The following is a 13,859-nucleotide window of genomic DNA, read 5'->3' on the forward strand; positions in this document are numbered from 1 at the left end:
AAAGTCAGAACTGGAGGCCCATGACCAGCATGGGGGAATTAGACCCAACTTGCCCAGGGTCTGCATCGAACTGGGTACCAAATGAACTAGAACTTTTCACCCTGTACCAAAATAGTTTGTGATGACAGCTTTGCCTAATGACCAACTTTCTGTGCCACTTTACACTGAGCCTCCCATGAAGTTGTCAGATTTCAACCACTGGAGGAAAAATATGTAGATTAAAGGCTTTTTTATCAAACTCACCTTGTCGCTTATTTTTTTTCAGCTTGACAGTATCTGTTGAAGTCAATCTGAGTTATGGTTTAATTCAGAATTCTTTATGCGATGTTGCCCTGCGCTAGACATGCTTTATCGTCATCAGAATGGAAGCTGGAATTTAAGTCTACTTTTCACACTTAGAGTGCATAAATACACCTAACAGCACACCTTGGTGTGTGTGGGGGGAGAATGACCACCCGCTCTCTAAGACCTAAAGACCACCTGTCAGTTCGGGTGTCTTCAACAATACACCAAGCCTCAGTTTCTTCTGCTGAAATTAGAAACGATCATCCTATTCTTTCATTGTGTTCTTAAGTATGAGATAGTAACTGAGAGAAAATAAACTACACAGGATATTGACAAAACAGAAGTTAAAACCCAGTATTCTAATGAGGCAGGCAAAGGTAGCTATTCTGCAAATATATAGAATCTGCTAGATAAGCAAAGAATATAGGTGGATTCGTATCACCAAGAATTAAAATAGTATGTGGCGTTCTTTAGGACAGCTGTGCCTTATAAAGTCATATACTTCATAAACATAATATGAGTGAGAACTCTGTATTAGTAAAGCCATGAAACAAGGAGGAACAAAGCACACAAATCCTCCCAGTGTGGGCTCTGAGGTTAACCCCACCAACTAAAATCTTATGATGCTTTGGAGCTGGCCGGCAGCCAGAGACAGGGAGGGCTCGGGGGTGGGGTGGAGGGGCCCGTGTGGAGGCAGGGAGCAGAGCACAGCAAAGTGGAGAGAGGACTGCACATTCCAAACAGAGGAAACCACAACTGTGGCTCCTTCACCTGAACAAATTATTATTTCTGTTAGAAGCTATCATCTGTTTAATATAAATGAGATATTTAATGAAGTTCCGAATTGCAGACTTATCTCGCCCAGTTTGATAAGCACCGGGGAGACTTAATGCACTGAAGGGTCAACACAATTACAATTGGAGGCACGTCAAACTGCGGGAGAATAATAAACTAGCAGCGCTAGTGAATTAGACTCAATAAGGTTTAAATTGTGAAATGAGGATTTGTTTTATTAGTTGTTTTTTTTTTTTTTAAATTGCAGCTTACAACTGACAGCTTTACTGAAAAGTAAATTAAATATTCCAGGTCTTAGATGTAAAAAAATACAAGAACATTTTCTGAAAGAACATTATTCCTAAATTCCAAGGTACTCTGGAGAAGTAAAAACAAACACAACAAATACCCAATACCTTAAAAACAGGCATGTGTGAATTTTTTTAATGAGCACATACATTAGAGACCTGCTATACAAGTCTCGACACACAAGACCTGCATCCTACACAATAATTTATTTAATCATAAGGCAGACAACACATCCTCGAGTTTGCTTTACAAATACATTTAATTGAAGCATATAACTGCAATTTTCTAGATGATAAAATCTTTATAAAGCACCTTTATGAGAAATCCCTAAATATCCCAAGAGGCTATTTTAGAATTTTATAAAGTCAAATAAAAATTCTATTTTAAAAATAGCACATGCAGGCTTTCCAGAGACAAACAATAAGATGCCTGTTCATTAGGGACCTTGTACTTGAACACTTTCATGGGAAAGCTTCTGTACCTCCCCACCTCCCTAACCATGTCTAATTTGCATCTCAAAAGACAGATTTAAATGAAGACATCAATGGCCAAATACATAAATATTTAACAGAAGACACAATGCCTTTTAATTTCTTAAAAAAAAAAAACTGATTGGAGTACAGAGTTTTGTTTTAAATCTTCTGATGATTTTTTTTGTTACAAGCAATTGAGTTTAAGGAAGAGGAATGCATCGCATCCTCAGAGTGGGAGCTTAGCCACTCCAAGGAGGGCAGTCCTAGAAGACTGGCCTGGCCTTCCTGCAGTATGGGCTGCTCCCAGGCCCTTCTGATCTCCACATATAAAAACCTTATCAAATTAAGCTTAATTCAAAGAAGACACCAAAATAAAAGAACTGCAATTTTCACTTTGTCGTTTTAACTGCAAAAAATGTTCTTCCATCCAACAGAACTCAGTCCCGAGTAGGGACAATTGTGTGGGATGCCCTCAACTCCATCCCTAAGAAAACAGGAAAGCCTTTACATCCATTAAAGAAAACTATGTTGCAGCAAGATAACTCATACTGGGGATCAGCATAAAGTGATACAGTCTCTTCCCAGAGTAATGTGGAGATACATGTCCCAGGCCAAAGAATATCCTATATTCTGCGACCCGGCCATCGATTTCACTTTGTGGTCACTATCCTCACAAAATAATAAGTTAGGTGAGTCATAAAGACTCGTGCTGATCAGTATCTATCAGAACTTCATTTACAAAGACACAAAAATTGGGAATGACCCCATACCTATAAACAATGTAATGTAGTACGCTCTTAAAAAGATATTCAAATGATCATATATTGCTTTTATAATCAGAAAATAATAAGTGCTATTCAATAACAAAGAACTGGATATTGTCCAGTGAATATGCTTCATATTATACATTTGGCTTACTCTTCCTAGGAAAAGGTAAAATATTGGTTTCTTCTAAAAAACTAATCCAATATCTGTGGGGCTTAATAAAATCTCAAGTTCTTTTAAGTGTGCAATAGTGGGTCAAATCATGTCTTTCACATAAAGAAAACGCACCCCACCATCTCAACTAGCAACGGTGAAAAGCTGGCATAGATATGGCCCTAATCCCCTCCAGCAAACCGAAACCTGGGTCCCAGTTAGTAATTGGCACGATCTTATTATCCGATATTTCAGTCTTTATAAGCTTATTCTATTCTATCCCCAATTCCTGGCACAGAGCAGGCACTGGGTGAATAATTGGATGAATAAATTCATTTCTGAGTGAATGACTCAGAGTTTCCTTAAATCGGTTTCGAGATCTCATATGTATAGGCCATGTGGAAGCGGGCCTTTAAAGCTAAGGGCACAGCACAAGGCTGAAAGTAAAAGAAAGTTGATGGAGATTACAATCACACATTGCAGAAAGGACTAACATCCGAAGGACTAGTTAACACAGGACAATGAATAGTAAGACAAGGTCTAGCTTTCTTTGGAGAAGAGTGGCTGGAGTTTCAGGGTTCAGTTCCAGGTTCTGCTTTCACGCAGCACTACAGCTAATGTCCTCCACGTTCCCATGTGGCTAACAGCACTGACCAGAGGATGAAGTAAGCCTGGATGTGACAGACCCAGAACGCGATGGCCTGCCTGACGCTGGGACTCATGGGTTTACTATCCACCTCTTCCCAACACAGCCAGAGTATCAACTGCTTGAACCCCACACTCACAGGCAATCAGACCCTCTCATGTGCGTAAGAGGGATGGACACCTTGCTTCTAAATTACTCTGCCACTACCTTGGCCTTGCAGCCATTAAGCACCTCATTTGGCTTCTCTGTATTTATTTCTTCATATATAAAATAAAGAGAATCATAAATGATACCTTAGGTCTCTTCCTATTCTAATGTAGCTTTCTAAGAGAATTAAACGTAGAGAGAGAATTCACTTTAAAGTAGTCCTTGGTCAGTTCAGTAAGCTTTGCCAAATTGATAAACCCATGTAATGTACACCCCTCTCTGGATAAAGGGCATTGCCATCACCTCATTAAATTCCTTCCTATTATTTCCCACTCAATCCTAACCCGCCCAAAAGCAACCAATGATATTTTCATCCTAGAATAGTTTTTCCAGTTCTAGATTTTCATATAAATTAAATAATAATAATATAACATTAATAATAAATAAGATAAAAATTAATAATCCCAATTGGTAATCAGTTTGTCCATTGCTATAAAAATTTCTGCTGGGATGATTAATGAGAGTTTATTAAATCAATAGGCCAATTTGAGAGAACTGATACTTCAGTGATACTGAGTCTGCTAATCATATATCACTTCACTAATTTAGGTCTATTTTATTTTTCAGTGACGTTTTATAGAATTACGAGTACAGAGATTACCTGTGTTGTTAAATTTATCCCTAAGTATTTTATGATTTTTGATATTACGGTACATGATATTGATTTTTATTTTACTGTCAAATTGTCTATTCCTAGTACATACAAATAAAATGGATTTTGTACATTGGCCTACTGTCCTATGATCTTGCTAAATTCACTTACTTGTTCTAAAGTAATTGCCTTGTAGATTCCTTAGGACTTTTTACGTAGAAATCATGTTATCTGGAAATAAAAAGTTTTATTTCTTCTTCTTAAAAAAAAAAGTAGTCCTTGGTGACTAAATTCCTCAGCATGGGGGCTAAGAGAAAACTTACCTGGTCTTACTCTCTATTGGTACCAAGGCAGGCTTTATATGAAATCATGTCTAACAAAGATATAATGAGGTGACTGCAAACTAGGTTAAATTGCAGTAATTCCTACAAATACTAATTTCCTTGGAACATTTAGAATTATCATAATTCTCCTACACAAGTTGACTTTCAATACCCATTTCTCAAAGTTCTCCTTCAAAGTCCTCAACAAATTTGTCCTTTGCAATGATACCAATGTTTCTGCCTCCTGCTTTATGTATTCTTTCCAATGGAAGAGATGCCAAAAAAGTTCATCCATCCTTCAGGAGCACAAAACAAAGGAAAGCCATTTCTTTTCTCTCTCTTTTTTAAAGAAATAATTACTGCTTATGGAATGTTTTTAAATACTTAAGTAAGAGCATTAGAGCTAAGGAAAGTGAAGGAAATCCAGAATCACTGCTAAAATATGAATTCTGTTACCTTGCCTTGTTAGAACTTCAGTGTCTAACAGTAACTAAGTTAATTTTTTTCTTCTAAAAAGGCTCGACTCTCTGGGATTATTTCCCTCATCATTCAGTCCATGTTTAGGTGTCAGCCTTGGGTTGGACCCCAGTGATGGAGAGATGAACAAGGTGCCAGCCATCTCAGAATTTGCAGTTCCCACCAAAGAAAACCAGAGAGGAACCATGATGGTGTGACAGCTGCCGCCTGAAGGTGAGTACCCAGGGCTACGGAAAGGCTTTGGAGAGAGGATACTGAAATCTAAAGGCTGACTTTTCTAGAACAAGGAGCAGAACTGACTCATGTGGAAAATCCAGAGGTGAAAGGCAGCATCAGACATCTGAGAAATTTCAGGTCGTGTAAGGGACAGGCTGGTGGACACAGGGGCTGGTTTGTGCACGTCCTAGTGGCCACGTGATGGAGACTGGCACCCATCCTGGAAAGGAAGGAAAGCTCCCGAAGAGATTTCGGCCGGAAGTGACACGATCAGTTTGTTTTGTGGGAAGATGTGCCTTACTGCCGTGTAGACAAAATGGGTTGAGAGAGAAGTCCTTCAGGGAGCTGCAGCAGAGAGCCTGGTGAGAGGATGGGGTAAGGGCAGGGGGATGGAGAGGAGGGAGGGAGGAGAGAGATTCCAGAGGAGGAGGCAACAGAGATAGGAAAGGCATTTGAGAGGTCAGAGCCACCCCAGATTTCCAGCTTCTACAAGTAAAGAAACAGTGGAGCTATCTCGGGGGTAAGGAGGACAAGGTAGATGAAGAACTGAGGGAGGAATGGGTTTTGGTGGAAAAAGCATAGGTGCCTGAGAGACATACCAGTGGACATCTCCATGGGTGGCTGGACAGAGGGATCTGGAACTAGAGTAGAGTCCTGAGCTGAAAACAGGACCATGGGATTCATCATAAGGAAAGTGGTACCTGAAGACCAAGGAATGAAGGTCTCCCAGGGAGCATGTGAGGAAGAAGACACAGCCCAGAGAATGCCTTGAGGAATACTAACCAAAAACGGAACAGGCAGGAGAGAGCAAGCTTAAAGGAGACAGAGGGCCAGAGAGAAGCAGGAGAAAAATGGAGAGAGCTGGCAGGAAAGGATTCAAGAACGAGGCAGTGTTCACAGACTCCTGAGAAGTCAAGTGGAAGGGACTGAGAAGCATCTTCTAGAACATGTCTCAAATGTGCTGTATGGGGACAAAGACGAGGGAAGTGCAAGGGAAGATGGTATTTCGTGCCGAGAGTTGCCAATTTTGAAGAAAACATACTAAGATAACAGACAGCACTTCCCAGATATAGAAGAGGGCAAGGGAAGAGGTGACAAAGCACAAAAGATGTTCTTCTGCGAATTTTCATCTTCTCTAGCTTGAAAATAAGTATGCAAACCCTTGATTTAAAGATGAGTTAGTAAAATATAATTCTGTGATATTGTCAAAGGCCGGACCACACGGCTGACAGATGGACCCAGGAGGAGAGAACTCAGCACATTATTCTGGCCTGAGGTTCATCTGTGACAAGACACCCTATGCTTATATCAATATTTACGGTAATATAACTTACACGTACCCTTCCAGCAATCCAGGGAGATGTTTCTGCAAAGGTACTATATAAGTACAACGGCAGCAAAGTCACGTCTTAAGACTTATGGGAAGCTGAAATGAGCTCTTCTGTCTTCACAGAATCCTTCAGTTAAACCCTGTCAGTACAAAAGGCTTTTCGCTGGTATTACAAAGAGAGCACAGCACTCGTGATAAGATTTTTTTTTGACATAATTGCTTTATAAGCTTACTGTATCCTAAGAAATAGTAATAACCAGCAATGTATGAAAATGATACCGTAAAGAATATTGAATATTAAAGTCTATTACTGCCTCTGTTCCCTTACTTAAATCATTTTCATTCACATAAATTCATATGCAGAAGTGAATGAGACGGAGATATTGCAGTGGGATTCCAATTCCATGTGTTTTATAGGGCAACAGGGGATCAAATCAGTGCTTTCATCAAAACGTTTTCAGGTTGGTATAGGTTTGTTTGGGGAACCACCTGAGCCAGACAAAAACACGTCTGGATTCAGGATGCTGCCCTTCAGTCCGTTTCTTACATTTTAAGTCCCCCTATAACATTTCAATGTTTCTCTCTAAAGGAAAACTTTGAGAAATTTTAGTTTGTTTTTAAAGAGACTAAGAATATGATCTATGGTCCAGGAGAACGTCCAGAGAGGGAACTCCATCTGTCTGTATTCACCACCTTATCCCCAGGATCTAACTTATTTTCTGAATGTAGTAGATGCTCAATGAACATCTGTCACACGAATACAGTCTTAGGGTATGTGGAATTATTCCATTTTTGAAAAAGACCTAATAAAGAACACTGTGTCTTGTGATCTTACTGTGGAGAATTTTTCACATATCTCTTTGGAGGACTTACATTAAAAACATCAGTTGGGCTTCCCTGGTGGCGCAATGGTTGAGAATCCACCTGCCAATGCAGGGGACACGGGTTCGAGCCCTAGTCTGGGAAGATCCCACATGCCGCGGAGCAACTAAGCCCGTGTGCCACAACTACTGAGCCTGTGCGTCTGGAGCCTGTGCTCCGCAACGGGAGAGGCTGCGACAATGAGAGGCCCGCAAACCGTGATGAAGAGTGGCCCCTGCTCGCCGCAACTAGAGAAAGCCCTCGCACAGAAACGAAGACCCAACACAGCCAAATAAATAAATAAATAAAATAAATTTATAAAAAAACAAAATACATCAGTTAATGATTTGGAAACCAATAAAAATTATCATTCAAGAAAGCCAATCCCGTAGCCTACCCTGAGGGATTAGCATTTATATTTATAATAAGAAAGTACATGTTTTACTTCCCACAGTTTTCCACTCTGAGGTTTTTAGTTAAGGTGACACTGTTCTCTTGTTGTTGTGGAAACTAATTTGTTAATTAGCATTAAGCCGCTCTCCATTTGGAAAATAAAAACAAGTGTAAAAATAAGTCTACGGTCAGTAAACTTTCAAAATTGGTCACCTCTCCACTGACTACCCACTGAGCACAAGGGTATGTGGCAAAATCCTATTGTATTAAAGGATCAGATGAGCCATCATCGATGGCTTGCTTTATATATTAAACACAGATTTTAAAATTAAGAAAAACACCTAAGCAGTTTGGATATACTTTCCAGTTTATACCATTTGCTAATCATTTTCTCTTAGCTGATTTAAAAATGTGAGGAGTTGAGCATCAATAAAAACAAAAACGACAAACGTTATACTTTCAGCAAGCAGGTCCCACCTGTTTCCTAGAGGTGGCACATACTTTATAAAAATTCTTTGAAAACACTCTTTTTCAGGTTCTAATATTAATTAACAAATCTGTATATAATTCCCTTTACATTCTCAAATGGCCCGCTATGCAAGTCTACTTGGTATGTTTTTACTATTTGGGAAGACAGATGATCACACCCCTTGGGAGAGGAAACCTTCCCACCCATTGCCTAATTACAGACGGCAGCACATGTGCAGAACCCACTGTGGTTTTATGCAGGAGATACCACTGAAAAGGCAGCCCCTCCGGAGGAAAATACTCAGCCCTACAGTGAAGGAGAAAGGGGGCCAAGGGGTAGGAAGAGGGGCTTACACTTCTGACAATGTCACAAGGGAAACAGACTCTCCCCTGTGAGGGGCTTTACAAGAGGCCCCCGTTTTAGATAAGCAAGGGAACAAGCAATCACTTCAATGTTTCTCCCTCCTGGTTCAACACCGCTGAACAGAAGAGAAAGTGCGGGCTCTGAGCAGGAAGGCGTGGCCCTGTTTCTTGAACCCAGCTAAAGGTGCCTTCGAGATCCCAGTGTTATCTCTTGAAGTGGCAAGAGAAGTATGACTGCACACTTAGGGATATTTTGATCACAGAATTAAGAAAACAAATCACAATCCACTGACAGTACAATAAACTCTAGCCAGCAAATATAATTGAGCCTTTCAAGGCAAAGCCCCTGGACCTGCCATTCTTGGCCCAATGTTAGGGGAGAACTTGGTCCTATGACCATTTCAGATGCCCCTTGTCTTTCTCATTCTTTACCTCGGTGCCTTTGGTTATTCTCCTTGCCACAATGAGCTGGATCATTCCTCGCTTGTTCCCTTCGGTGGACATGGACCTCCGGAGGGTTTCCATGGCATCCTGGTTTGTCTTGCCCAACAGGGATTCTCCATTCACTGCTATCAGTTGATCGTTCACCCGAAGCCTCCCATCCTGGGAAGGAGGCAGGTTAAAAATAAGTGCCATTAAATAGTCTGTGATGAAAGAAGCTGCTTTCCCTTTCGTTAAATAAATAAATAAATAAAAACAAAGCAAAAAGAAAAAGAAAAGGGCTTTAATACTAATGGATTATGCCCAGCTGAACACCAGCATAATAATGTGTAAGCGGCCCTTGCAGCCTGTGTCTACTTCAATCATTTATACATTTGTAAATCAAGTCATTATCATAATCTGTTTACCAAAATAGCATACTAATTCATAGGACACAAAGTGATTACTTTCCTGCTTCCAGAGACACCCAGAGAGGTTATTCACAACCTGCAAAAGCTCCAGGCTATTAGACAATTGCAGAGAAGTGCCCCTTCACAGAGAGCCAGGAAATTTTCTCTAGACTGGGAAACAGAAGTGACCCATGGGAGGGGATGAGAGGGGAAGGGAAGAGAGTAACCTTTCCAGTAGGTTAGCTCTGTGCCAGAACCTGAGCTAAGTCTTTGCAGAGATAACCTCCATTTCACCGTAATGACCATGGGCTGTGAATTCTGTGAGACCCAAAACGGGGAGTCGAAGATATGAATTCCTCTCAGTGAGAGATCACTGAGATTGCACTAGTTGTTTGATCATGGATGGGGTATTAGGAAGAAAACAGAAAACATTTAAGTGTTACAGGGTATCAGAATACGCTACCCCAAAACACGCCACTTTGGCATGGGGATTATTTTAGCAGAAGGCAACTGAGAAATGGCAGACACAGGAAGGGGGACCTGTCCTCCCTGCGTCTGGCTGAATGTGGGCATAAGGTTCTCCTTGTGAAGGTGCCCCCTCTCTTCTCCAACACCTGGAAGGGGAGAATGACCCTCACCACCAGAGACAGAGGTGCACTGAGATGACCCTACAAAATAAGCCTTTTCTACCATCGGTTTCCTTCGTACATTTACCATCCCACTATTTACCACACCTGGAAGTCCGAACCCTCTTTCTTTGTCTAATCCCTACTCCACAATTTATCAGCATTTGCTAAAATGGTATACAAGCTTCCAAGTCTAACTGCTTCTTTAGGTTTTCACTTTTCCTGTGGAGCCCCCATCAATCAAATTTGTAAACATTTTCTCCTGTTAACCTGTCTTTTATCGGTTTAATTCACAGGTCACAGAAACAGGATCTAAGAGGGTAGAGGAAAGAATTCGCCCTTACTGCTTCCATGTTTCCAAAATAAGAATAGGGCTGTAATTAAACATTTTTGTGAATGAGCATAAGCTTGATAATGTTGACATTTGCTTACTTTAGATGCTGCTCCTCCATTAATAATGGACTTGACGAAGATTCCTAAATCTGCGTGGTTCTCCTTTGACCGGTTACCTTTGACACTGACGCCAAGACCAGCAGATCCTGAATCATTCAGCGGAACTTCAAACGTCAGAAATTCCCTGGTGCCATCAGGTGTGAGAACAGTATCCTCATCTTCTGCTTTCTAACAGGAAACAAAATTACGCATTATATTCCAATGTTTCTTTCTGTTATTTTTAAGGACTGCTAATGAGCAGTTCTTTAATCATAACAGGCACAGTATCTCCACCAAAGTTCCACAACAAGATCCATGATAACAGCGCATCTGCATCCCCTCCAGATGATTCCTGGAACCAGCTGCTAATATTTTTATGCGGTACTTGTTTCAATATGGAAACAAACCTAAACCAGATTCTGAGAAATATAGGGAAAAAAATGTAGCAGAAGGACTAAAGTCATGCAGACTCAGAGTTTTGGTTTGTTTTTTGTGGGTTTTTTAAAAATCTCTTTATATATTCTAAACCACAGGAGAAAAACAGTAACAGCAGGAAATCAAAATAAATAAATATAACTCATTTGTCCCTTTGTTTTTCACTAGAATTTTCAATGTTATTAATAGTTTAATGTTCACTAAGGGTACATCATTTTATTCACAAACAGTAACAAATCCTGACGATACAAAGTCAGCAGAAAAAACGGTATTCATTTTCAGAGAGTCACTAGAGAGTTTTAACCTTCGACATCTGTGAGACAAAGTAGAGATAAACAACATTAGAGAAATTTTTTTCCACAGTACTGTATGATACATCTACAGCTGGGGATATTATTCAAGCAATATTGTTTAATTAAAGAGTCGTACATGCCGGCTTTGACTTCGTAATTGTAGCCATCGAGTGCATAAGGGGACTGTTGCAGAACCCGACACATTTGAGATACACGAACTTTTGCTCAGCTCCCCTAAAACAGCAGGGAGGAAATGAATGCTTCAAGTATAACCTGATGAAAGGCAGTGAGATGACATATTAAAATGTCGGACACCGGAAGAGGAAGCCATCTGCCTTCTGTAATCCTCTTTAGGGACCCCAGCTCTACACTGGCCATCTCCAAATAGATGAGGCCAGAGTTCTTTATCAAATTCAGCATTTCATTTTATGTCACATAACAGACATGTGGCACAGCTCGTTGAATCACAACTAAATGCCTCATCTAGTCCTACAACTTTTCCTCCTTCTCTTTTTGTAATTTTGGAATATTTCTCCAGCAGCCACCTATTCATTCAAGCTGGAAGTATCAAATTACACTTGAAGAATGGTTCAACATCTAATGGTACATAATTAGGCTGGAATATAACGCATCCTTTAAGGATAGCACTTTTAAAGAATGTTCAATTACACACATGAAAGCCTATTGCAGAGCAATGGAAATGTAGGTAGACTTCAGTTTTTTTCTTTGTCTCTCAACACATTTCTTTAAATTTTCTAATAATTACCAAAATTAACATAATAATGATAAAATAATTTTAAATATTAATTTTTAATAATAATTTGGAGATTTAACATGCAATCTCAGATATCTCAATTAGATGAAATAATTTTTGGAAGTACAGAGTGTATCAGTAAGAGATTTTTTTAAAAGATTATCATAATACAAAAGATATGTTATTTTTAAATCTCCAAATCCATAATAACATGATTTTTTAAAGTTCTTAATTTACTAATATTCATTGTTAACATTCTTTGTGCCATCTCAAAAGATAGCCTCAGAGTTATCAGGACAAGGTGTGTTTTTAAAAAAAAATCATTAATATGTTAAAAACAGGAAAACTATATATATAATAAAGAATATTACAGAAAGAACAACTTGAAAAGATACAGAGGGATAGTATGTTAACTATACAAAGTAAATACATTTCAGTATCAAAATCAAAATAAAGCCTATACCTGCCCATTATAAAAGCCTTTTTACACTTAAAATATTCCTAGAGAATAAGTACAGCTCAAATAAAATCAATGGATTTGGGAGAAATAAACATTAGATACATCAAAACATTAACATCACATTTACTATGCATCACATTTACTATGACATACTTACTATTGACATCATATTTACTATACTATCTTTATATACTTGTTTTGCTCTTAAAATTTTATTTTCATCCATATGGTTCAAAACAATTCAAGAGTAGTAAATAAAGACCTTGTGTGAACGAATACAGCTACTTCAATATAAAATCTGTTTCTGATGTTTGAAATACAAAATAGTATCAAAACACACTACAGCCCCTCCTACTTTAAATTCAGAAGTAACTGAAAGATAAAATTCACTCTGTGAATCAGAATCAGTATTTATATTCCTGGGAAAGTTGCACTTGAAAAGACACGGAAACCAAAGACAGTTCTTAACTGGGCACATTTAGATCTGATCACTCAGTACGTTTATTTGCCTCAAATCTGGAAGGTTCTCAATTGTCACTTACTGATTTATATCGTTTGGCTTTTTAACGTTTACTGATTTTGACATTTCCATACATTTTACAAAGGCTTAAAATTCTCATTTTTCTTCTACTTGAAAAACCAAGATAAGGAGCTGACTGAATATATGAAGAGAAATTTTAATCAAGTTCGAGTCACTTCCTGACGTGCCCTGCTCTGAACCTGTCTTAAAGGAGACTGCATCCTCCATGGGAAAGTTTCATTTCTTATGAAAACTGCAGACGGGAGTAATATTCTTTTTCAGCTTTCTTATCAAGTCTTAAGTCATTACTATCATTAAAAACATTTAAGTGAGAGATTGTACTTTTCCTTTGATATTGCATTATCAGTCTATTTGGCTCTTGACATAAGACTGAAATTAATTCCAACTTTGAGAACTTAATGCTCTGGCAGCAAAATGTTTTTAAAAATCTGCTCTTTAAAAACCATTTTTAAGGCTACTTTATAGAGAATTTTCCCAAAATCTTACTAGTATGGGGATCTCTTCATTCTGATATAAAGGAGAAGCTAATTTTCTATCACCTTCGATTGTTACTCCATCCAGATTCTGGACTATCTCAACCGTTTCTTGAGTCAAGTTCTTTCTAAGGAAACATGATGAATATTTTGTTTCCCTTTAACTTGCTCCTCAAGCCATTTGGACATGAATGTCACTCAAGTGCACATTATGTCCCTCATGTACAGACATGTATGTACCCCAAGTGATTTTCTATCAGTGCAACCTGTCATGTTTTCCCTTGGCCATTACTCCATTGGCATTTTTGCCTTCTAATATCCAGAAAAACAGGGTATTTTTGCTAAGCATATTAGAAGCAGGGAACCTACTGCATGGGCAG

The 13,859-nt window shown here is 39.0% G+C and overlaps 1 protein-coding gene across 1 annotated transcript in view; it reads right to left on the minus strand.

Annotated features, from left to right (window-relative positions):
• PARD3 (par-3 family cell polarity regulator) overlaps nucleotides 1–13,859 on the minus strand; it is a 377,491-nt gene that overhangs the window by 235,310 nt on the left and 128,322 nt on the right. The window contains 2 exon segments of the mRNA XM_024766062.1: nucleotides 9,068–9,238; nucleotides 10,524–10,712. Coding sequence (XP_024621830.1) covers nucleotides 9,068–9,238; nucleotides 10,524–10,712 — 360 coding nt within the window.

This window comes from Neophocaena asiaeorientalis, unplaced genomic scaffold (assembly GCF_003031525.2).
Source record: "Neophocaena asiaeorientalis asiaeorientalis breed wild unplaced genomic scaffold, Neophocaena_asiaeorientalis_V1.1 scaffold217, whole genome shotgun sequence".
Classification (NCBI taxonomy): domain Eukaryota; kingdom Metazoa; phylum Chordata; class Mammalia; order Artiodactyla; family Phocoenidae; genus Neophocaena; species Neophocaena asiaeorientalis.